The sequence below is a fragment of the Malania oleifera genome, chromosome 3, assembly GCF_029873635.1.
Source record: "Malania oleifera isolate guangnan ecotype guangnan chromosome 3, ASM2987363v1, whole genome shotgun sequence".
NCBI lineage: Eukaryota > Viridiplantae > Streptophyta > Magnoliopsida > Santalales > Ximeniaceae > Malania > Malania oleifera.
In genome coordinates this window covers 4,479,528-4,504,284 of record NC_080419.1, presented here as the reverse complement: position 1 = coordinate 4,504,284, position 24,757 = coordinate 4,479,528, and the positions used below count along the sequence as shown (strand labels likewise).

Sequence of the window (24,757 nt, the reverse complement as noted above, 5' to 3'; positions counted from 1 at the left end):
TGTGTGTGTGTGTGTGTGCTTTTGAGCATAACAGGCATAATAAGAGAAGAAGAAGAATTCTCTCGCAGCTTTCTCTGTGTGTGCTTTAGTTTCTTCTTCATTCACTCCTCTATTTTTCAGCTTTCACGACAATCTTCTGTTTTCGTGAAATGGTATCAGAGCATACTTGATTGCAAATTTGTAAAATCTTATGTTTCTTTTTTCTTAAAGAAAACACATTCAACATTTTTTTTCTCGTTTTTTTGTTAGTCATGTCTTCTTCTGTTTCATCCTTTGAAATTGATTCATCTAATCCATACTTTATGCATCATGGCGAAAATCTTGGTTCACTTCTGGTTTCTTAGCAATTGACTAGACCTGACGATTATCCCAGTTGGAGGCATGCCATAATATTGGATTTATCTGCCAGAAACAAATATGGTTTCATAAATGGCACAATAGTTAAGCTTAAGGATGAAGATCCTTTGTTTGCAGCCTAGTCAAAATGTAATACAATGATCCTTTCTTGGCTCCTGAATGCTATTTACAGAGAAATTGCGTCAAGTGTTCTTTATCATGAATTGGCAAAAGATTTTTGGGATGATCTTGCTGTCCAATTTCAACAATCAAATGAACCATGTCTCTATCAGTTAAAGAAGGATATCTCCAACCTAATGCTGGAAAATTTAACTGTAACAACCTATTTCACTAGGCTCAAAGGTTTGTGGGATGAATTGTCTAATTACATAGCCACTAAGAAATGTGTTTGTTGTCAAGGATCTGCATGTGGAAAGTCATCTCATGAGGATTATGTGCTGCAATTTCTTATGGGGTTAAATGGCACATATTCACAAATTCGTGGACAAATATTGTTGAGTGATCCTCCGCCTTCAATCAGCAAGGTGTATGCACTAATTGTTCAGGAAGAACCTCAACGAACTGCTGTAGGACATGTGCCTTCCATTGAATCTGCAACAATGTTGAGTAAGAATTATTCTTCAAATGCACACAAGAAAAGATATCAGAAAAATAACAAGCAAAAAAGACCATGTTCTCATTGTGGTTATGAGAATCACACAATTGAAAAATGTTATAAACAGCACAGTTATCCTCCAAGGTACAAATTTACTAAAAATAAGCCGACATCAAGATATACTAGTTATGCTCATCAAGTTATTGCTGATAAAGACTTAATTAATGCAGCAAATTATTGTCCTTTTACTCCAGAACAATGTGAGCAGGTTTTGAGTCTCCTCAAGGCTTTTAACTCTTCATCTTTGTCATCTTCCTTTGCTATAAATAACAACTCAACATATTACATGTCAGGTAGGTCCTTGCCAAGTGTCTTTTCTGCTTTTCAATCAAATAAAACCAACCCTTGGATCATTGATATGGGGGCTACTGATCACATCATACATTCGACATCTATGTTTCATACTTACTCTCGTATTACATCTAAAGTTCAACTGCTGAATGGACAAAAGGTTGAATCCACTCATATTGGTACTGTTAAGCTTTCTAATGATTTATGCTTAACCAATGTGTTGTATGTCCTTGCATTTAACTTCAATCTTCTTTCAGTTAGCAAATTGACTTCCGACTCACACTTATGGCTGTACTTTGCTTCTTCACACAGTAATATACAGGACCTTGTGAGCAAAAAGATAATTGGAGCAGCATTGAGCAGCAACAGCAAGAGCAACAACAGCAACAGGTAACCAACAGTTAATAGAATAGATAGCAATAGATAACAGAATATATTTTACAATAATATTAGAGATAACACAAAAAAAAAATCGAATTTGAAACTTCTCATCAAAAGTCAAATTCAAAACAAAAACAATTCAAAACTTGATTAAATGAGTAAAAATGGAAATTAATTTGACCACTTTGTTTAAATTTAAATATTTTTATAATAAAAGTTATTTCTTCCATTTATAATATACATAAATGTATGTTATATGTATATCTTATTGCTAAGAAAATATAAAAGACTTGTGTATTTTCTTCATATAATATTTAAAATAATTATAAATAAATACACAGACAAATTTAGAAAAATATTAGGAATAGTTATTCTAAAAATTGACCTCCTCATACACCGTATTCGTTCATTTTTTATCATTTTCATTCATTCATTTATTATCATTTCCGACGTGCAAAAACAATTACGCTATCTGTATAAGCAACTTTTAATTTAAATTATAAAAAAAATTATAAAATAATTTTAAATTTTTTAGGTAATTGTATATAGCAAAGCATATGTCACAAGAAATCATAAATAATGCAAAATGTTTATAATCTATTGAAATTAATTGATTTTTTCAAAGTCATTAAATTATCGATATGCTTACCTTTCATGAGATTTGTATTCTAGAAATATTTTGACCAAATCCGAGTTTGGTGTGGATGGTCCACCCCACCCTGTGTTTGGCTAGTACCCTCTAAACAAAAATTTCGAAAAGATTAATACAATCAAAAAAATTATATCAAGCATGTTACATTTTTAAAAAAATGCCAGCCTTCTTGATAATTTTATAAAGATGTCTCTCGAATATAATTTGATACTATTTTCAATCTCATATGAATCATCACTTGCATTCCAAAATTTAACATAATGCTTAAAATAAATAAACATTTTAAAAAAAGTTATCAAGGTGACAAGCATAGGTCTGAAATTTCCTGGTATGAAAAAAAAAAAAAGCAAACTGTTTTTTTTTCATGGTATAGGATTTTGAAGGCGACCGACATGGCGCAAATTGGCGCCATACCAACCTCCGAAATGGATAAGTCTACTAGATATCCATTCGCTGAACGAACAACAGATTAAAGTTATCAAAGTGACTCGAATCGGAGTCATTTTCTTGCTGGACAAACAACAATTTAAAGAAGGGAGTCTCGGAAAACAATAAATGCCCATTTGCCATTACAAGGAATGAAATTCAACTCTGTATCTCGTCGCGCTGGAACTTGAACAGATGCAACAATTAAAGCCCTAAGGGAAGTGATTTAAGATGTTTTTGCTGTTGGAAGCTTCGATTTTATATTCCACAATTAATTTGCTTTCCTCTTTTATACCCAACCCGTGCCTACTGATTGAACCTGCTGATATATATAGAGATTTTTGTTCCAAGTGAGCCAGGAACAAACGTGGGTGTTTGAATATGTTGTCCCAATTTTCATGCTTCCAGTCATTTGAATCCTAGATTTTCTTTTTTATGCTACTTTTTTATGTGGACAATCGAAATTTGAGCAACCCATTTCCGTAAATTGGTTCTTAGGCTATTTCGCTTCTGTCGTTTGCATCATCTTCTGAGCAACATCTGTCGATCCCATGAGATATTCAAGGGATTGCAGACATTTCAGATTTTGAGTTCAGTTTCTGCTGACTTGGATTCTTCCATCATCTTCCTTGCTTCAGTGTGTTCATCAACAATTGGATAATTTAGAATAAGACATCAGATTTGGTGATGGATACTCTAGCAGATAGAAAAATTATAGCTGTGATAATGTCCCTAATGCATATTGTGTTTGCCTTGCTGGGGATTTGTAAGGCAGACAATAAAACTCCTGCTATTTTTGTCTTTGGAGATTCTTTGGTTGATGCTGGAAACAACAACTACTTATTCACCATCGCTAAGGCCAATGTCAAGCCCAATGGAATTGACTTTGGGAGGCCAACCGGGCGATTCACAAATGGAAGAACAATTGTGGATATTATAGGCTAGTGTTATTCATGCTATATGATTCTTCTTTTTCACAACTTGCTGCCTACTCTACTGTTTGAAACAATTTAAATGCTCATAGTTTCTTTCTTCCTTCCTTTCTTTGACTTTGGGCCAACCGGGCGATTCACAAATGGAAGAACAATTGTGGATATTATAGGCTAGTGTTATTCATGCTATATGATTCTTCTTTTTCACAACTTGCTACCTAGAAATAATTTAAATGCTCATAGCCTCCTTCTTTCTTCCTTTCTTTTTTTGACGTTACTTTCATTCGTGGATTTGTTACCACAGGTCAGGAATTGGGTTTGAAAGATTTCATTCCTCCTTACTTGGATCCAACAACAGTTGGTGAAGCGGTTCTGCAGGGTGTCAATTATGCCTCAAGCACCGGTGGAATTTTAAAACAGACTGGGTTTTTTTTTGTGAGGCTTCTGCCTCTCCCATTTTTATTGTTTTGTTATTGTTATTTAAATCTTCTGAAAGTATGGTATGTTTTACTTTTACAAGGTCTTTTACCATCAAGTCTGTAGCTGTGTTTTTCTTCCTTCTCTATTTCACTATTTGGATGATGAAACATAATCATACAAAGATCAGCATCATGTGGAAGAGCCAGAGTATAGCTGGAAGCCTAGAAATGCTTCTAGGGAACGATTCCAACGTACATTTAGGATTTAAAATCCAACAAATAGAAAATAGAAAATAATCACTTTTCAGAGTCAAATTCCTGAGTAGAAGACACAAGTTGGCAGGGATATAATGTCGATTGCATAGGCATTTGAACCATGCAAGTTATTTGTATGCTTTGTGTGGATCCTAATAATGTACGTTTACAAAACTGTACTGGATCGAAACATGAACACAAAAGCTTGGTGGGTTCCAAGTCGTATGTAGAGAGATTGCAAGTCTTTCTTGCTGGAAGACAAACCATAAGTGCAAGGAAATGCATACAATTACCCGCACCATGTGAGAATCGAACACAAGACCTCATCCCTTGTACAACTGGGCTAAGACCTCTACTGTTAACATAAATGATCCAAGTAGCTTGTCATAATGTGAACTTCTGAATCCAAAAGTTTTGAATTTGGAGACAACATTGATTAAGTTACCTCAACTTCAGGATTGCATTTAGATGCACCAAACTAATGAGCAAACTGAATTCTATTCACAGTTCGGCCGAATCAACATGGATGAGCAGATTGATTACTTCGTGAAGACCAGGCAAGACATAATCTCGATGATCGGTGCTCCAGCAGCCCAGAATCTGTTGAATAAGGCTCTATTTACAATTACAATTGGCTCAAATGACTTCATGAATAAGTACACATTGCCCATTGGCTCAATTAGCGAGCGGATAGTCGCATCTACAGAGACCATTGTGGCCATCCTGATTTCAAAATACAGGCTCCAAGTTACTGTAAAACCTCCAAAACCCTCACCACTTTTAGAAACACACTTCCAACCTACTAGAAATGTTCTTATAGCAGATGTATTGATTTCTGCAGAGGCTCTACGATTTGGATGCTCGAAAGTTCCTTGTGACTAGCATAGCACCTATTGGGTGCATCCCATTTATGAGGGACACTAATTCTTTTGCCGGATCAGACAATTGTGTTGGAAAATCCAATCAGGTAGTCCAGTTATTCAACACCCGGTTGAAGAGCCTCGTCGTCGAGCTTACTGCTAACCTCGAGGGATCGAAGTTTGTTTATGCAGATGGTTACCACATTCTAGATGATATGATCCGAAACTATAAGGAATATGGTTTGTCTCTTCTGCTACATCATAGCCATCCACCAAGCTGTAGCTTAGGTTTTGCTTGATCATTGAATTCTGATTTGAGTCTTGCAGGTTTTGAGAATGCAGATTCTGCGTGCTGCCGTCTAGTAGGCCGCCACGGAGGCCTCTTCCCTTGTAATCCTATTTCTAAACTTTGTCCAGACCGGTCGAAGTATTTGTTCTGGGACTTATTCCATCCTTCTGATGCTGCTAACCTAATCATCACAAAGCGCCTAATGTATGGAAACGACTCGAGGGATGTTTGGCCTATGAATATTAGGCAACTTGTTGAAAGTTGAAACATGATTCTATTGATCAGAACACAAACCTCTTAATCTCTTAAGGAGTGTTATCCCTGCAGTTGTGCTAAATTTGTGTTTTGGGTTGATGAAGCCCCATGTATTTTGGAATGTTAATGCTATAGCATTGATTATTGATATAAATGTATTTGCTTTTGTTTCAACATATATATCAAGTTAAGCATTTGGTGTTTTGTTTCAATGACTGAGAACTGGGAGTGCAAACTTAAATTTTTTTTTCTTGATCAAAATTTATATTTAGATAAATAGGTTAAATAGGTTATAACATTGTATCTTCCTGCTATGTCAGAGAGCTTCTAAAATAAGGTTGCTAATGTGTTAAAACTTTAACCCTATGTTTGGAAGCAGTCTTAGATTTGAATTTATGTATATTTGAACAAGAAGCAATACAAATTTGTATTACATTCTATTCAAATCTAAATTTAAGACCTAAAATTCATTCTCCCAAACCCAGCATAAATAACTTTTAATATATTGTTTGTGTTATGAAAACCAATTTAAAAAATAATACTAACAATCTTTAGTATCCTTTAAGTGCCACAACCAAACGGTCCCTATATTTCCCCAATAATTAGTTGGTTTGAGAGTCAACTTTGAATTTGAAGTAGTCATTTTGTTGTTTTATTTCTCATAAAACTTTCATCTTCTAAGTTAGCACAAAAAAAATTCTATTAGTCCAAACATGGAAACTCAATAAAGTTTAAGCGTGTAGGTGTATATATATATATATATATTAGTAAGTAGTATTCAACAATTAACACTATAATTGGAGAAATTATACAATAGACTTTGAATCATTAAAACTCTTTCTAAGTATGACAAAAATGCAATGTAGAGAGAGAGAGAGAGAGAGAGAGAATTACACAAACCACCTTTGTGGTTTGACTAAAAAATATGGGGATATTTTGTGGTTTTGACAATTAAAACCTTCTATCAAATCAAAATGTTAATAGTTTTTATTGGTAAAATGTGATAGAAATTCAAAGACAAAAATACCCACACAATCAATTTACAAAATTAGCATACTAATTGATTTGATTAATATTTGTACAAAGTTGGAAGTTTACTCTGTCCTTATTGTGAGCAACCAATACACCAAATCAATGTTCCGCACATTCACTGTCAAGCTTGTCAATGATGGCATTGTCAATAACAGTGAAGAGTGAGCCAACAAGGAAACACTTTTAGTAAAATGGAGTGAAATTAAAATAACGCCATCAGATCTGTGATGATCCAAATGTGCTTAAAGGGAAGTAAGGGTTTATTAAACCTTAAAATTGTATTGATAATAATATAATTAATTAATATTTTAATTTAATTAATTACTTTTGTGAATACCAATGACTTTTCATCACTTCTTATTAATTGGAAATAATGGAACTAATATTTTACATGCTTTCATAACAAAACCATAAGGTACCACATACTGCTTTCCTTCGAGTCAAACCATAGAAGTTTCCCCAAAAAAGGGTTTGCTTAAAGAATTATTAGTTTTGCTAATCTTATGTTATATATAGAAAGAAGGTTGTCTCTTAAGGGATATTCCAATTATTATAATTTGACACTTCCATATTGGAAGTCTTACTCTCAAATTTGGGGAAATGAGAAGAGATAGGATGGGGGATCTCAATCTTCTATTATTTAATCTAAGCCTATTGTAGGCATCCATAAATCCAAAAAATGAGCAATTGGATACTGATTTTCTCTAAAATTTGGCGAAAGAATGAAACCTCCCTAAGGTTTTGCTAAAAAAGATGCCAACTTGCCCCCATGATATGGTACAGTGGAAAGACATCAGTAAGTAAGGAGCATCGGGGGTTCAATTTCAAGTAGATAAACTCACGGAGTTAGCGGTACCTATAAATGGTGAGAGTTTACTCTGTGAGTCAGCGGAGACTGTGGATGGTGAGAGTTCGCTCTATGAGCCAGCAGGGACTATAGATAGTAATGGAGATCTGTCCCAGGGGTTGGATTGGTCAAACGTCCAACTAGTGCATAGAAGTCGTGTCTGCATCCGAACTTTAGCCGGATCAGCAAGACCTGGGGGCGGAGGACGCTGATCCGTAAGTTTGGTGCCGCACCAGGAGGTCCAAAGGGCTCATTGGTGGCTGGAGTTCCTATGTAATAAAAAAAAAAGACACAAATTTATATATATATATATATATATATATATATATATATAATTCATTTAAGAGAGTATAATTGTCCCAAAAATTAAATGTCATGAGAAAATTTACATCTTCCTGATTATCTTAATAGAGGGAAAGTTCATGTCTTCTTGACTATCTTAATAGAACTAGTTACTATCTATTACCCAAAAAAACAGGTTCTTCAAAATCCTCCACTATCCAACGTGCACAAATATTTGGTAACCTATATTCAAATACTAGTTTTTTTTTTATTTTTTATTTTTTATTTTTTATTTTTTATTTTTTATTTTTATTTTTATATAAAAAAAGACATCAATGGATTAAAAAGCAGGGCGACAAACAAGTCAAGCTAAATCGAACCTTATCATAATCAAGTTTGTTTATTAAATTTTCAACAAAGCTCAAGATTGATATAAGTTTAAACCAAACTTTAATATACTTACTTAAACTTATTCATTTATACAAATGAATGATGTGAAATTACAAACCCTTACCTAACCAGGCTATTAGACTATGTTAAGAAATTTTAATTTCCTATTGTGGGCTCACATATTTAAGAAAAATTATTTTACTGGACTATTTTAACATCTATTGGCTATGAGCTTTACCATGTGTAGAAGTCAAATACTAAGTTAATTTAGGACTGATGGGCTTTTAAAATTAACCTAGTATATAAAGAAAACATAATAGAGTTATGGTCCCTAAGTCAAATCAGAAAAGTTTTCACGTTCTTTCTTTCTCCATCTAAAGAGAAGAACACAAGTGAGGCAATTAGAGATTTGACTATGGAAGATCAAAAATCTCTGCTAAAGGCTGTTGGACAATCAAATCAGATACATCCATGGATCTAGGTATTTATTCTGCATTTAGTTTTCTAAATTGAATAACATGATGATCTTGGGTTATTAGTGTTGGGAAGTAGATCTACGAGCAACAATTGCACAAGAAAAATATACAACCACAATACGAGACCAGATTTACGTGGTTCGGTCCACTGTGACCTATGTCCACGAGAGAACACACAATCCACTATAACCGGAAGAATTACAAGGAGGAGGAGGACGCTACTGCCCTAAACTCGACTCTCTCTCTCGCTCTACAACACACACTCTGCCTCACACTACTATGCACATCCCCACACCGCACTCTGCAACTCCCTCTCTCTGCACACACCACAGCACGCAACTCACAATCTTGCCACACACAATTACACACACATACCTTACATATATATACACAAATGGGAGGGGGAAAGTCACAGAAGGTGGTTGCAATTAAACATGGTAGGAAGATTTTGGTGGCCGTCGGTTTCCAGCGTCAACGATTATGGCTGGGCGGTGTGGCTGCCGACTCCAATACGAGCCACACCCTAGCAATATCGACCTTGGCGAGTATCAACTCCCAAGTCCACAGCTCCACCTTGATATAAACTCAATCAAGGAAAATCTTTATAACTTGGTTCAAACGTCTAAACCATGCAAAGAGCACCGCCTTCTTCATCGGCAAACCAAACTCATCTAATCATTTCTGACAATGTGCAGCTATCATCATCCGAGGTCAAACCACCAACCACTGTGGTTCCCATCAACTAATACAACCCACGAGACTCCTTCCCAATAAATATCATTGAGTCACGTCGGGTCACCTCCATAGCTCCACCTGCGACAGAGATTTGACAACCATTAGAATCCAACTGACTAAGGGATATCAAATTTCTTCACATCCTTGGAACAAAGTTTACATTATAAAAAATATGGACCACTCCAATGGGCATCTTTAGCTTCACAGATCTAATCCCTTTGACATCGCATGAAGACCGATCACCGAGTAATACTGTACCACAAACTTCTTTGAAAGAGTGTAAAAATTCTTTTGTAAAACAAACATGAATTGAACTCCCAGATTCCAAAACCCATCCATCATCGTTTGGACTACAGAGAGCATTCATGTTCTTTTTCATCAATTTCTGGCACTCTCTCTTCATATGGTCGTACTTCTTGCAATATCGACACTGCACATTTCTTTCATTGATTTGTCAATGTAAGTTGCTCGCCATTACAAGGACCTCATCATTACCATGCCAAGTGGCATGCTCCGACACATTGACACCATCCCGTGTCTTCTTTTCTTCTTCATATCGTTTTCGATCTTCATAGTCCCTCTTGAAGTGCCCCTTTTTTATCACACCAATAACATACGACCTCGTCCGTATCTCGTCCTCTTGATTTTGAATGCCATTGTTTATCTTCGAACTTTCGATCTTTGCTTCTTCCTTGTCTCTCACTATTAGCCACCAAAGCTTACTTATGAGAAGTCACAACAGTCTTTCTTAACGTCTCAAAATCTTGAAGTGATGCCATCACATCATCCAACTTCAAGGTATCCTTCCCCACGAGCAGTGCAGTTACTAGACCATCAAATGAAGCTGGTAGAGACGACAAAAGTAGAAGCACGTTATCCTTTTCATCAATTTTATACCGAGCCTCAAAAATTGAGTCAAAATCTGGTTGTAATCATTTATGTGATAAAAAAGACTACTTCCCTCGTTCTTTCAGAGTTGATAAAGTTTCTTCTTCAGAAACAACTTATTGGTATGGGACTTCGACATATATCTTTGCTCTAATTTCTTCCAGAGCTCCATCGGTGAGGTTTTGTCTAACACCAAATATTTGACTTCATTTGCAAGACACAATCGAATTGTGCTGACTGTCTTCATCTCCAATTCGGTCCAATCATCATTTTTTATATCATCTGACTTCTTCCCAGTCAACAGCTTGATCAAGCCTTATTGAACCAAAATATCCTTCACCGTGCTTTGCCACAAGATGAAGTTCTTTTGCCTATCAAACTTATCCACCTCAAATTTTGAAGTGCCAACACCTGCCAGTATGCTCCTAAGCTTACAAAACAAACATTGCCAATGACTCCAAAATGATCGAAAACCTTAGAAATGGTTCAATCCGTTCAAAAAATTGACCCGAAATGGCTTGGAAAAGCCCGATCAAACTTGTGGTCAAATCGGTCAAACACCAGTTAACTCTCCGTCAAACTTGACGAAATATTCCCGAAACCGTTACTTGACACCGTCTGCTGATGTGGCACCGGGGCCCATCTGCTGACGTGGCACCAAGCCCACCTCTTGTGAGGACCGCCTACTGATGTGCCCTGTGGGGCCCACCCTGGGGTCCTAGTTGCTGATGTGGCAACTAACGTGTCACGATCTCAGCTGCTGAGGTGGCGTGGTTCCCGCTAATGTGGCTGCTAATTGTGCAGCTGATTCAGCACTGACATCGCTCAATGAAGTGGCACTACGTGGCCATGGAGTCGCTAACGTGGCCTATTGACTCAGCGCTGACGTGGCAGCTGATGTCAATGCCTTCAACCTTTGGATGCTCGCCGTATGTGCACCGGTGCGTGGTGGTGCGTGTTGGACGTGGTCTTTATGTCGGTGGTGCGTATAAGCGCGTGCGACCTATTTTGAGCTCCAGTTACCGCCGTTGGCTTCATCTCGATGAGAGGAACGTTTTGGTGGTCTCAAAACTAAATTTTGAGCTACTGAACAGAGGCTCCAATCTAGGAATTTTGCTCCAATTTGACGATTTTGCTCTCACCTTGCTCTGATACCATTTGTTGGGAAGTGGATCTATGAGCAACAATCACACAAGCAAAATATACAACCACAATACTAGGCCAGATTTATGTGGTTTGGTCCATTGTGACCTACGTCCACGGGAAAACACACAGTCACAGAAGGTGGCTGCAATTCAACATGGTAGGCAAAGTTTTGTGACCGTCGGTTTCCAGTGTCAACGATTGCGGATGGGTGTTGTGGTTGTCGACTCCAACACGAGCCTCCCCCTAACAAATAGATTTTATGAATTAAAGATATTTCCCAACAAGTGGTATTAGAACTTAATCATGTTATTGATTAAGAAACTGTGTATGATATGATCTAGGAATAATACTAATTGCATGATAAAGTTTAAAGAAAACGTAGATTAGAAATATTGTGGATTGATTGTTCATAAAATCAATTTTGGTGGCGCGCATGATTAATATTTTTGGTTAAATTTTGTATTGTCGCCTGCAATGGTTATGGACCTATGGTAGTATTTGTGCTATGGACCCATATTTGGATTTACCGGCGAGCGTGCAGACTTGGTTTTAGAAAAGACTACTAAAGGATACCTTTTGAATAGGTGTTGCGAATTCTGTGTTGTAATTGTATGTAAATTGATGCAGCAGCATTTGGGGCCATTTGCCTTTTCTTCTCTCTTTCTTTGCTCGTCCTTGAAAAGAAATTAAAGAGACTCATCATCCTTGTTATGTGAGCTGAGCATTCACTAAAGTAGACATGTTTAACAAATGCTATGATGTTTATCTTTTAGTGAGTGTTTTAAAATAATTAAAAACTAGAGCTTCCATGTCAAAATATTTGTGGGTGATCAAGGTGTTTTTTTTTTTTGTAAAAGGAAGTTTATGGATCTAGGGGATGCGGCCCAGGTACAGTAGAAAGAAAAAGAAAAAAAAAAGGTAAAGAATAATTTAATATGATAAAAAAAATTGGTTCTTTTCCCGCGCTTGACTCTTGTAAAGAATAAAAATATTTTTTATTCTTTTTCAGAAAATTCTTTATGGTCCCCTGGTATAGAAAAAAAAAAAAAAAAAGACATTTTTCTCTTTCTAAGGTAATTTGTGTATGTCTAGTATTTCGGTATAAGTATATTGAAGTAATAAGTTGTCAAAGTAATCTATATTATGTAGATGCAATTATATTAAAACATTAGGTACGAATGTGTGTTATTTCTGCGAGTAATGATCAGCCCAAAGAAAGGTCATTGTTAGCCCAAATAATTTGCATACTTGCAGTGATAAATACGTTACATTTGTTAGGTTATCCATGTGAATAATAAGTCGGTCCAAAGAAAGACTTGCTGTTTGATAGGACTTATTGTAAGTATTTGATCAATGCATGAAAGATACCACTAATAAGTTAATATTTTTGTCCAAAGATAGAGTATTAATGTTGTACTAGGTATCTTGAGATGGGGCTCACTTTTATTTGTTAATATACCTGTCATGTATATATGAATTTGATTTAGGAATATAATATGACTTGTATATTATGACTAAGCATGCTGTTTGATTTTGTTCTGCATTTAGTTACTGCATTTGCTACTACGATTTCTACCAACATAAATTTCATTCCGGTGCTTAACCGCTCCAACTTTAAGAACTGGAAGGAGAACGTCATGATTGTTCTAGACTGTATGGATCTAGATCTTGCGCTACGAACAGAACGACCTCCCATCCTTACGGATACAAGTACCTCTGATATGAAGAGGGACTTGGAGAGGTGGGAGCGTTATAATCCCATGAGTCTAATGATCATGAAACGCTCTGTTCCAGAAGCATTCAAGGGTGCAATGTCCGATGAGGATAATGCTAAGGTATTCCTTGAGGAACTACAGAAACATTTTTCAAAAAATGAAAAGGCTGAAACAAGCAACCTTTTGGCTAGTCTTGTTTCAATGAGGTATAGAGGAAAATGTCATATCAGGGAATATATTATGGAAATATCTAATATCGCTTCATAGCTAAAGGCACTTAAGTTAGAGCTATCTGATGACTTGCTCATGCATTTAGTTTTGATTTCCCTTCTTGTACAATACAGTCAGCTCACTATGAGTTACAACACTCAACAGAATACGTGGACTTTGAATGAGCTCATTGCTCATTGTGTGCAAGAAAAGGAAAGGATTAAGCAAGAGAAGACAGAAAATGCTCATTTAGAAACTTCCTCTAAGGATAACAAAAGGAAGAATGATAAGGATTCTGCAGTTGGGACATCCCATGGAAAGCTGCAAAAGAAATCAGACCAAGAATTTGTTTGCTACTTCCACAAGAATGGAGGACACCTCAAGAGGGACTGTCCCAATTACGCCGCTTAGCGGGAAGAGAAAGGTACACTTCTAACTTTAGTTTGTTTTGAAGTTAATTTGGCTATTGTACCTTTACATACTTGGTGGGTAGATTCGGGTGCTACTACTCACATAAGTGTGTCGATGCAGAGCTGCCTAAGAAGTTGAAAGTCGATTGATGCTGAAAGATTCATCTACGCAGGCGATGAAAATAAAGTTGAGATTGAGGCAATTGAGACATTTAGATTTTTATTTAAATTTGGTTGTATTTTGAATTTGGAAGAGACATATGTGGTACCGTCTTTTAGACAAAATTTGGTTTGAATTTTTGTATTAAACAAATTTGGTTATTCTTGTTCTTTTGGAAATAATAAATTTTATCTTTTTCAAAATTCAAATATGGTTGCAACAAGATCTTTGGTTGACAATTTATATATGTTGGATACTATTGCCTTTACTCATATTCTCTCTCTCTCTCTCTCTCTCTCTCTCTCTCTCTCTCTCTCTCTCTCTCTCTCTCTCTCTCTCTCTCTTTTCTTGTTTAGTTATTTTAAATGTTTATTTTAATGGATTGTGGGAAGAAGTTCATATATTTTTGTCACGCCCCGAACCCTGAAATGAGACCTAGGGGTGAATTAAGTAACCTAACCTGTCTCTGTATCAATATAAACATACATGATACCATATACAAGAGGGTCCGACCCCGTGGGGTAACGGATGCCCTATATACATACATACAATACGTGTCCATACTTATCAATATACGCAGCAAAATACGGTCTTTCTTTACATCTAACTGTACCATACCAGAATCTATACCATACAGGGTTAAACATACCTACAAATACTATACATACCACGGGTGTCTACAAAATCCATCAGGACAACCCGGTTACAAAATTCGTACCTATCAGGTACTAATAGTAGCCAAAACCACCCCTCGCTTCCGGATGCTAGGATGCTAGTTTCGGCTACCCGAAGGACCTGAAAAATATTTGTATATATTCGGGGTGAGACACCTCTCAGTAAGGGAGAAAACAGGTTATATCAGTGTGTGGCATAGCGTGTCATTTTCATACATCATAACACATACATACGATACAGTTTGAAATACATACGTACAGTTTCAAAACAAGTTCCATACATTCCCATACAATTCCATACAGTTCCAGTATTTTCACAAAACCATTCCAGTTCATACGATACTCAAATACATACATACATACATATGGTCAATGTCATCACACTACTCACAACTGCACAAGTCACCTAGTCTCACAGCGGTTACGTTCCAACACATTAAACTAAGAAGGTTTCCGACTCAGACCCACTGTGAATACATTGCTGCACATGCAACTACACAAGGTCACCTGGTCTAACCCTGATTACGTTACCATGTGCAAACTACGTTGCGTCAACCTAGGCCCACTATGGTCCGTTGCTACATTCGGTGATTAACTGAATCATACTGGTGATATTTCACACCCCGGATATAGAGCCGGCCACTCTTGCCCACGGTAGTTAACCTTTACAGGGCACAGCGTACGGTAGTTAGCTGCCCCTAGCCATTTTTCACAAAACCTAGAATCACTTTGGAACTCACGTCCCTATACATTTCAGCGTACGGTAATAAGCCGCTACATAGCTATTTTTCACAAATATCTACAACAACATACATACATACACACGTACCACACTTATTTGGTTTACGGCAAATCATATCGTTTACAATTTCAAGTATACAGTTTATGCAAATATGAATTACGGTCACCTCAATAATACGTTTTAAACAACATAAACGGTTTTCCACTCAAATAAGAGATGATACCCAAAATCCCCAATTTTCTCAAAAACTATAACTCAAAAATCCCATGTTTTTAACTGATAGATTTCCCCAAATAAGTAGCCAAAACATACATACGATCGTAGCCTACAGGCTTACTGATCCCGATTTTAAAAATGAACTGATATAAACAGAATCCCCTTACCTCAACCCGAAACCAAATCACGAACTCTACGGCCCTCAAAACTACGAACCGAGACTCTGAAATCTATAAATCATAATACTAAACATGCTTATGATCCATACTACTATACATATATCGAATCAGAAATGAAAACCGAGCCTTACCTCGATTATGGCCTGAAACCCGAAAATGCTCGAACCGAGATTCTAATCCACAGAAGTTGTAGAGAATCCCTCCACGATCCTCGTGGTAACCTCAGATTTCCGATTCTATCAACGACCGGCAAGGAAATCTAGAGAGAGAGAGAGTAAAGAGAGTTTAGAGAGAGAGAGAGAGAGAGAGAGACTTAGTGAAGAAGAAACCAAATATCCCATTTTTAAGCCTTTGACCCGTCCGGTTTTCGTCGACGAAAAGTACCTTCGTCGATGAAAAATCAAGAATTTCATCGCGGATGTCGGTAGCCTCGTCAACGAAATCTGATATTTAGAATTTTCCAGACCTCTCGGCTTCTCTTTGTTGACAAACCTCTGAATTTCATTGACGAAAAGTCTACTGCCTTCGTCGACGAAATCTGGCTTCGTCGACGAAATCTGCAGAATTCCCTTTATATTTTCCTGGTTCTTACAATTTTAATGGTAGTCTTTAATACTTTATTAAAGTGCTTCAATACCAAGTTTCGTTATTTTATTATTTGAGTATGGTCATTAGATTAATTAATTGCTTATCTTTTGCTTTGTTATTTTGAATGCTTTCAAGGTTGAGTTTTAGTTTAGTATACATTTAGTCTAATGATTGGAATGATTTTAGGTTAGATTAATTAGTTCTTTAGTTTTAGTATAGATCTAGTTTATTGTTCTTTTAAGTTGTTTTTTTTCCTATTTTATTATTGCAATGATTTATTGTGGAATTCGTTTGACTCGAAAATTGTGGATTGCAAGCATGAGTGACTAGGTTTTATAACTTGGGTTGTGGGTCAGTGTCGATTGCTTTCCATGGTTTATTAGTTTTCTTACGATATTATTGTTAAACTTTTATTTGGTTAAAATCGAAACTTGAAGGTATCGTTGATAAATCGCTAGCTCTTATTTCTTGTTTTGTTGTTGACATTAGGCACATCAAAACCTTGATTTAATCTAAGATTTTCGTCAATATATTTTTACATGAAATTCAGATGATACTTAATGAGAGTAATTATTTTCTCTTGTTTGGATGCGACCAATTTACTCGAACTTTAGTATGAAAATTTCATCTTATTAATGCCTTGATTGGATTAACAAGAAGAGGAGTAAGGCCTAGGGAATTAGTAAATGGTGGAAGCAAAAGGACGTTAAACCCGTAACCCAAGTGTTTGGTAAATTGTTTCAGTTAATCTATTTATTTTTGGCTGCATTATTAGATTTACATTTTTGAAAAATTGATAAAATTTCAGTCTCATTTTGATAGTTTACTCAAGCATCTCCCGCTCTGTTTACTGTTTTCAAAAATCATAAAAAACCAAAAAGATTTTCAAACCACATTTTACAGCAACAGGATTTCACTAACCTTTCATAAATACTTTGATACTCAGTGGTCCCTGTGGAATACGATCCTAAACTCATCCTTGATACAACTTGACACTTCTGTACTTGGAAGCAAAACTCAGAACAAGTCAAGTATTGCTATTGAACCTGTTCAAGAAACAATACAAGACAATATCATTGTACTCTTTACAAAAAATGAGGATATTTCTCCAGAATAGCAAACTCAACAACCTCAATAAGTGATACCATTAAGGAGATCCACTACAGAAAGGAGAAGTGCGATTTCAGATCATTATATTGTCTTTCTCCAAGAACATGAGTTTAACATAGGTGTGGTGGAAGATGATCCAATCAACTTCCATCAAGTCAAACAAAGTTCTAATTCTCAGAAGTGGATTGATGCCATGTGTAGTAACCCAAGAAAAAAAAAATTAAAATTAATTAATTTATTAAATTATTATTTTTAATTAAATTATATATATTAAGTAACTGAAGGATCCTTCAGATTCAAGTGAATTGAAAACAAAAAAGAAGCAGAGAACCTGTGCTCTCTCTCTCTCTCTCTCTCTCTCTCTCTCTCTCTCTCTCTCTCATCGTCTCTCTCCTCTGCGTTCCCTCCCTCTCTCCTCATTTTCTCAGAAAATACTCGGTCGATCGGAAAACAGAAAATACCGCTGGATTCCATTTTCCGCCACTGACATTCCTACCGTAGTGGATTTTTCGTAGGAGCATTGTAGGCACCACTCTTAGGGTAAGATAAACCCACTCTTTCTCCTCAATTTCTCTCAAATATTCAGTCTAACTGACGATCTGAAACCAAGACGTGGTTTTTGGAGTGTTTCTCTACAAGTCTAGCGGAGCGGATTTTTGAATTGGATTTTCTAAGCACTAATCCAAGGCTAGGGTAAGATTTAGGAAATTAAGAAAATTTGTAGTTTTTGAGAATTTAATTATTTATTTGAAGTTTATGGGTTTAGGAAATGTGAAAAATAATGAAATTTTATTTAGGGTGGTATATTGATAAACTAGGGTTATTGAATTATGGTTCGGATGAGCGCTGCAAGCATCGTTTTAGGGTCTCTGCTAGCATAGTTTCTGGAAACCAGGTAAGGGAAATAGATTAAACCAGTAATTTTTTGAATTTACTGGTTAAAATGGAAAAATAATATGTGTAAGTATATGTTTATTATGCGAATTTTAGAAAAGCCAACCGTTTGAACTGTGATTTTGACCCTAGGGCTGTGTTATTAGTTATTATTTGCAAAAATGGAATTATGAAAATAATGGATTTTTTTGGATAATTGTGGAAATAATTAAATGTGTATTTTTAGTAATGTGAATGATGAATGTGGGTTGACGTATTTTTAGTAAATGTATAAATATGTGTATTATTCTAAATCGTGTGGCATGAGTAAAAAGAATATATTGCGATGAATTATGATATATATATATATATATATATATATATATATATATATGAGATATTCTAAATACTGAAATGAGCTGAGAATATTTATTGTGTGTGATTGTTAAATCAAAGTTGAATGTGAATGTTAAATTGCAAGTTATGGTTTGAGAACTTCGGTGGATTGTGGTTTCATGTTATTGACAATATTGTTGTGCGTGATTTCTGAAGAGCTGGTGCACCCACAAGTCTCGTGGAGAGTGTGGAGACGGGATGGTCGATTGTGTTGTGTAGGGTAGAATTCCCCCTGGAGTCCGGACCAGTGTGAGAAAGTCAATCTGACTTACAGACTAGAGAGGATGTTTTTTTTATTTAACTCTAGCGGGCCGACTAGGGTTAAGTTCAGCCTTCAGGTCGCACAACTCGTCATAGGGGGAAGCATGATAGTGTGTTATCCATCTAGTAGTGAGTTCAAAATGCATAATTGTTAATTTAACCAGTGAATAAAATGAGAACACAATAAATGAATGCAGGCGGGAATACAGAGAAAGTGAAATGTGAATGTGAAATGCGGAAGTGAGATTTTTGTGATGTGAAATACTGAGAAGTGTGAAAACTGAGAACTTGAAAAGATGAATAATACAGAGATAACAGATACAGAGTAAAGTAATAAATGTATTATATATTGTAGTATTATATGTATTTGGGGTGAAGCATACTCTTCACCTGAGGGCTTGCTGAGAAAGGCAAGTACCCTGATTAATATCAGATGTAGTCATACTAGGCTGCTTAACATATTAGGGAAGAGCGAAGCTACTTGTATGGGCAGGTAATCTTCCTTATCATCGGGAACCTTCGCTGATAAACAATTATGTGAATGTGTGTGAATGTGAGACAAACTATCCACCTGAGCTTACTAAGTAAGGTAAGTGCCCTGATGAGCATCAATTGTAGCCATACCCGGTTGCATAAGGTATCAGAGCAAAGGGGTGCTACTTGTATGGGCGAGTAATCATGCCAATCCTTGGGAAACTCTCGTGAATAAAATACGCTACATGTGTGTGAGTAAGGATAGAGAATGATTTCATAATTGTGGATTAATTTGTAAATAATGATTATATTTTTTACACAAATCTCATGATATCCACACACTAGTATTAATCTATTCTGTCTTATTGAGATGGGTCTCACCCATTATACAATTCATTTTTTTAGGACCTCTGTATGATCAAGCTTAGCGAGCTCGGGGTTGGGTTTATTGGCATAGTATTTTTGTGATAGGGTACAATTTTTGGTTGTATTTTTGAATTTATATATTTTTTAGCTTTTTGAGATATATGTGTATATATATATATATATGGATATTGGATGTTGGGAAATAATGTTTTGGGATGTTTATATAGTACTATGGTATATATTATTAAGGATATTTATTTATTTTTCCTCTGCGTGACTGAGGTTATGGTATTAGACACAGGTGATTGGACCACATCACACCTCGGGCCCTACTTGGCGGGTTCGAGGCTTGACACCATGAATGATGAGATGAATAAAAGCAAATGACGTTTGGGTTTTCATAAAATTATTCGAAGGTGTGAAGTCCATTGGTTGCAAATGGATATTTATGACCAAGAGGGATTCAAGGGGCAATATTGAGAGATATAAGGCATGTCTAGTTGCTACGGGATTCACTTAGAAGGAAGGCATTGATTATAAAGAGACTTTTTCTACGGTTTCATCGAAAGACTCTTTCAGGATTATAATGGCATTAGAGGCGCATTTGGACTTAGAGCTTCATTAGATGGATGTAAAGACAACGTTTTTTAATGGTGTCATTGATGAAATGATTTATATATTGCAACTTGAAAATTTAATTTCTGAAAATCTAGAAAATATAGTCTGCAAATTAAAGAAATCCATCTATGGACTCATGCAGGCTTCCCGTCAATGGTATCACAAGTTTCATCAAGTAATCATCTTATATGATTTTAAGGTAAATTCAGTTAATGATTGCGTATCCCATAAGATCAATAGTAGTAAGGTTATATTCTTGGTTTTGTATGTGTAGAGACCTTAACAAGGAAAATAAGGAAATTAAATAAGAAAAGGAAAAAAGGGATTTTAGCAGGCTTCGTCAACGAAGTCCATGTTCTCGTCGACGAAGGCCCTTTTGTTGTCGCTGAAATTCAGAGCATCGTTGGTGAAGAAATCCAAAATGACCAAAAATATCAGGCTTAGGGTTCGTCGATGAAGCCCTTCTTTCGTCGATAAACGACCTTCTGTAGTTCGTCGACGAAGCTAACCGGGTCAAAGGTCTATAAATATATTTTCAATCCCTTCTTCATTAAGAAATGGAAATCTCTCTCTCTCTCTCTCTCTCTCTCTCTCTCTCTCTCTCTCTCTCTCTCTCTCTCTCTCTCTCTTTTTCTCTAAACATTGCCCACACACTCTCTCTCTTTGATCTTTTGTCGATCGTTTCCTGTTTCGATGATTGGAAGTTACCACGAGGATCAGGGTATGAATATCTACAAGTCTAGCGGAGTGGATTCTTGATCTCGGGAAAAATTTAGGGTTTGGTTTTCGAGCATCTCAGGTAATTTTTCAGGAAATATGTAAAGGGATTATATTATGTCAGTTATGTTTATAAGTTCTAACGCAATAAAATGTTAAAACGGTTTTTAGATAAATAGTTATGACTTTTCTAGGATTTCCGAGCCTAGGGTTCGGTTAATCGACTTTATTTTTGAAACCAACCGTTTAAATTTAAGTATGATATTTTTAAAGTATAGTATTGGACTTTATGAACGTTTTCACCAGTTGGAAAGTTGTTATTTCAAACTATAGGTCAGTTTTTAAACCAACCAAAGACAGTAGGGTTGATTGTCTCCATTTTTCTCGTAATTAGTTACATATCCATATTTAGTAAAATAACAACCTGGAGATATTCATACCCCAGTTTTAGTAGCAATATTTACTTTCTCAAGCAAATGATTTATTTATGAGTTACCGAATGAAAATTGTGTGGCATGAGTAAAGTTTTTAATTGGCATTAAATGAACAGGTTTTGTGCAATACTGAAATGTAATGGCTATAAGCTGAGAGATGAGATCTGATGACTACATGCCAATTCTATGAGGGATTGAGCCTAGCATCCTACCAAGCTGAGTTTGGATAGTAGACAGTCCTTGTCAGAACTGGTGAGATATTAGACAGTGTCTGTATTTTTTGGGGATTGTAATATATAGCAGATTGTGTTTTCAGTTATATATGATGGGAAACTGTTAAAAACTCTGGTAAGTATTACATGATGTATGTATTTACGCTGTGTATGTTTATACAAATCAGTATAGAACACCTGTTTTTCCTTTGTTTGGGTGGGTTGTATACGTATGGTATCAGAGAGATATATGTTATGTATGTTTAGTAGCACTTTAGGCCCACCTAAAGGGTTGGGGCGCTACAGGTGGTATCGGAGCAATGTATGTTATGTATGTTTAGTAACACTCTGGGCCCACCTAGAGGGTCGGGGTGCTATAGGTGGTATTAGAGTCTAGGTTGCTAGGTTCTGCAGACTAAGTCAAATGGTCTTACCAGAGTATAGGTGTTAGAGTATGACAAGGATAGGAATGGGTATGATAGGACCTTTGGGTTTTGCTTCGTAAGCCTGGAGACAAAAATTCCATCGGCGGACTTCTGTTTATTTCTGGATCAGTCGATGGGTTCAGAAAATCACAGCAATCCATTGACGATTTTGTTTCCGAGTGGAGGGACAGAACTTGAGTTAGAATGAGGGTATTACATTGGCATAGTACGTGGTCATTAAGGATGTTGGTTTATTAAGATGAGTCTTATAGTATTGTAGTTGTAGCAGGTATGTAAGGTACCAAGATTTTAAACGATTTTCTCAATTGTCTCTTTAGGATGGATTCCAGGGACAATACTACCAATGCGGGAGGCAGTAGCAGTGAAGGGGCTGGTCATGAGGCTGGTAGTGATGCTACAGTGATACTTAGTGACTTCACCAAGCAGTTTATTGCAAAGGTCATGCAGAATTCTAGGGGGCAGGACCATCCCACGGCTGAGCTAGGAGGTTCTATTGTTCAATTCACCAGATGGAAGCATCCTACCTTCACAGACCCGATCCGCGGAGAATTGGATTCGAAAAATTGAGAAGATCTTGGCTATTCTACGTTGCACGGATGAGTAGAAGGTGCTCTACGTGACTTTTAAGTTGATTGGGGAAGTCGAGAGATGGTGAGAATCAGTAAAGCTGCTTGAGGCAATGAGACTAGTGCCGGTGGTGATGACGAGGAGCCATTTTTGTGATGACCTGCTTAATTTTCACATTTTTTCCCATAATATAATAAAATCAATATCCCAAAACTCAACAGATCATAATCCACTTGGACCCGTGGGTACCAAGGATATATTAAAACACATAACGGAAGCCTAAGCAGCAGGAAACATGTAATCTTAATATCATAAATACAAAATCATCCATCACAATACCAAAGTTACTACAACCATTGTATATATATACACATAGTACACAACCCAAACGATATCTAGGGTCATCCCACAAAATACATCAGACCCTATCAAAACACTTACCCTTTTGGAAGGGCAAATCAACAATACTAGATTAGCGGGGCTTTACCCGTTCTCCTATCAGGGGCTCCTAAAATGTTTATAAAATTTTGGGGTGAGACACCTCTCAGTAAGGGAAATAAACTAACACTAGTGTGTGGCAATATGAGCATTTTTGTGATATACATATAATCATAAACATAATTAGTAAAATCGTATATACATCATTTCTGGGAAAACATGTATAATTAAACATGGCAGAACATAATTGTTTCCATAGCATAATTCATCTCATATAAATAATAATACGAAAACAATCCTGGTAGGTAAGTTGACTGTTGTCATGTATTACCCCCACATGACTGGATTGTATGGCCCGAAGGCGGGACCTGACAATGGTTGGCCAATCACTGTCAAGTCAAAAGTATAGTCTGTAAGTCTTATGGGTCTGCCAGACCTGGTTCGTACACCAGGGGCGCTCACACACTTCTTAAAAACCATATCGACCATCCAATCTCACACCACACCGTACAGCAACGTTAACACAAATATCATGATCATGATAACCATGGACACATAGCAATGGTACCGAGTAAGTGTTAGCCTAGACCAAGCCAACCAGGTTCTAATATTATATAACATATACTGAAACTGTGATACGTGGAAATTTCATATTATTAATTATCAAATCAATCATATCATTTTGCATATATATATGTATATCATGAAAATCATCGGCCCGTACGCCTATATTTCACATTTTACCATAGCTCGGCCCGTACGCCGACAAATCATATCCATAGCTCAGCCCGTACGCTGGCAAATCACATCCATAGCTTAGCCCATACGCCAGAAAATTATATACATAGCTCAGCTCGTACGCTAGCAAATCACATCCATAGCTCGGCCCATACATTGGAAAATCATATACATAGCTCAGCCCGTACACTGGCAAATCATATACATAGCACGGCCCATACGTCGGAAAAACATATAAAAATCTCCGCCCGTACGCTGGTTTTCCATTATAAAAATCCATATCATTAACACATTCCCAGAAAACAGTATTTTATAATAATTTCTACTCATGCCACACTAAACAGGTTTTTCGTATTTTTAACATTCCACTATTTTTAGCAGTATTTTCCCAAACATAAGGCATATATAAATATATTTATTTTCCTAAAATCAAATGCTATAACAATATACATATTGTTCATAAAATACTAACTTAGTTTATCCACTTACCTGATTCTTGAAAAGCCCCTAAGAAAATATGTCCTGCACCCGTAGGGTTTCCTACTCAACACCTTGAAAACAACATTCCCCATAACTAAAATTCAGTATTTTTACGTGTACTACGCTTTCTACGACTGTCAAATAACCAAATACTGAGTAGAAATT

At 36.3% G+C, this 24,757-nt stretch overlaps 2 protein-coding genes across 2 annotated transcripts; both read left to right on the top strand.

Moving 5' to 3' along the window:
- Positions 1 to 494: 494 nt before the first annotated feature.
- Positions 495 to 3,423, top strand: LOC131150428 (uncharacterized). Its single transcript, XM_058101133.1, has 2 exons — positions 495 to 1,693; positions 3,261 to 3,423. Exons 1-2 carry the CDS (start codon positions 495 to 497, stop codon positions 3,421 to 3,423), a joined length of 1,362 nt encoding a protein of 453 aa, XP_057957116.1.
- LOC131150427 (GDSL esterase/lipase At4g16230-like) lies at positions 2,948 to 5,871 on the top strand. The gene is made up of 6 exons (XM_058101132.1): positions 2,948 to 3,702; positions 3,787 to 3,851; positions 3,938 to 4,129; positions 4,876 to 5,121; positions 5,210 to 5,468; positions 5,556 to 5,871. Exons 1-6 carry the CDS (start codon positions 3,450 to 3,452, stop codon positions 5,780 to 5,782), a joined length of 1,242 nt encoding a protein of 413 aa, XP_057957115.1. The 5' UTR covers positions 2,948 to 3,449; the 3' UTR covers positions 5,783 to 5,871.
- The last annotated feature ends 18,886 nt before the right edge of the window (positions 5,872 to 24,757 follow it).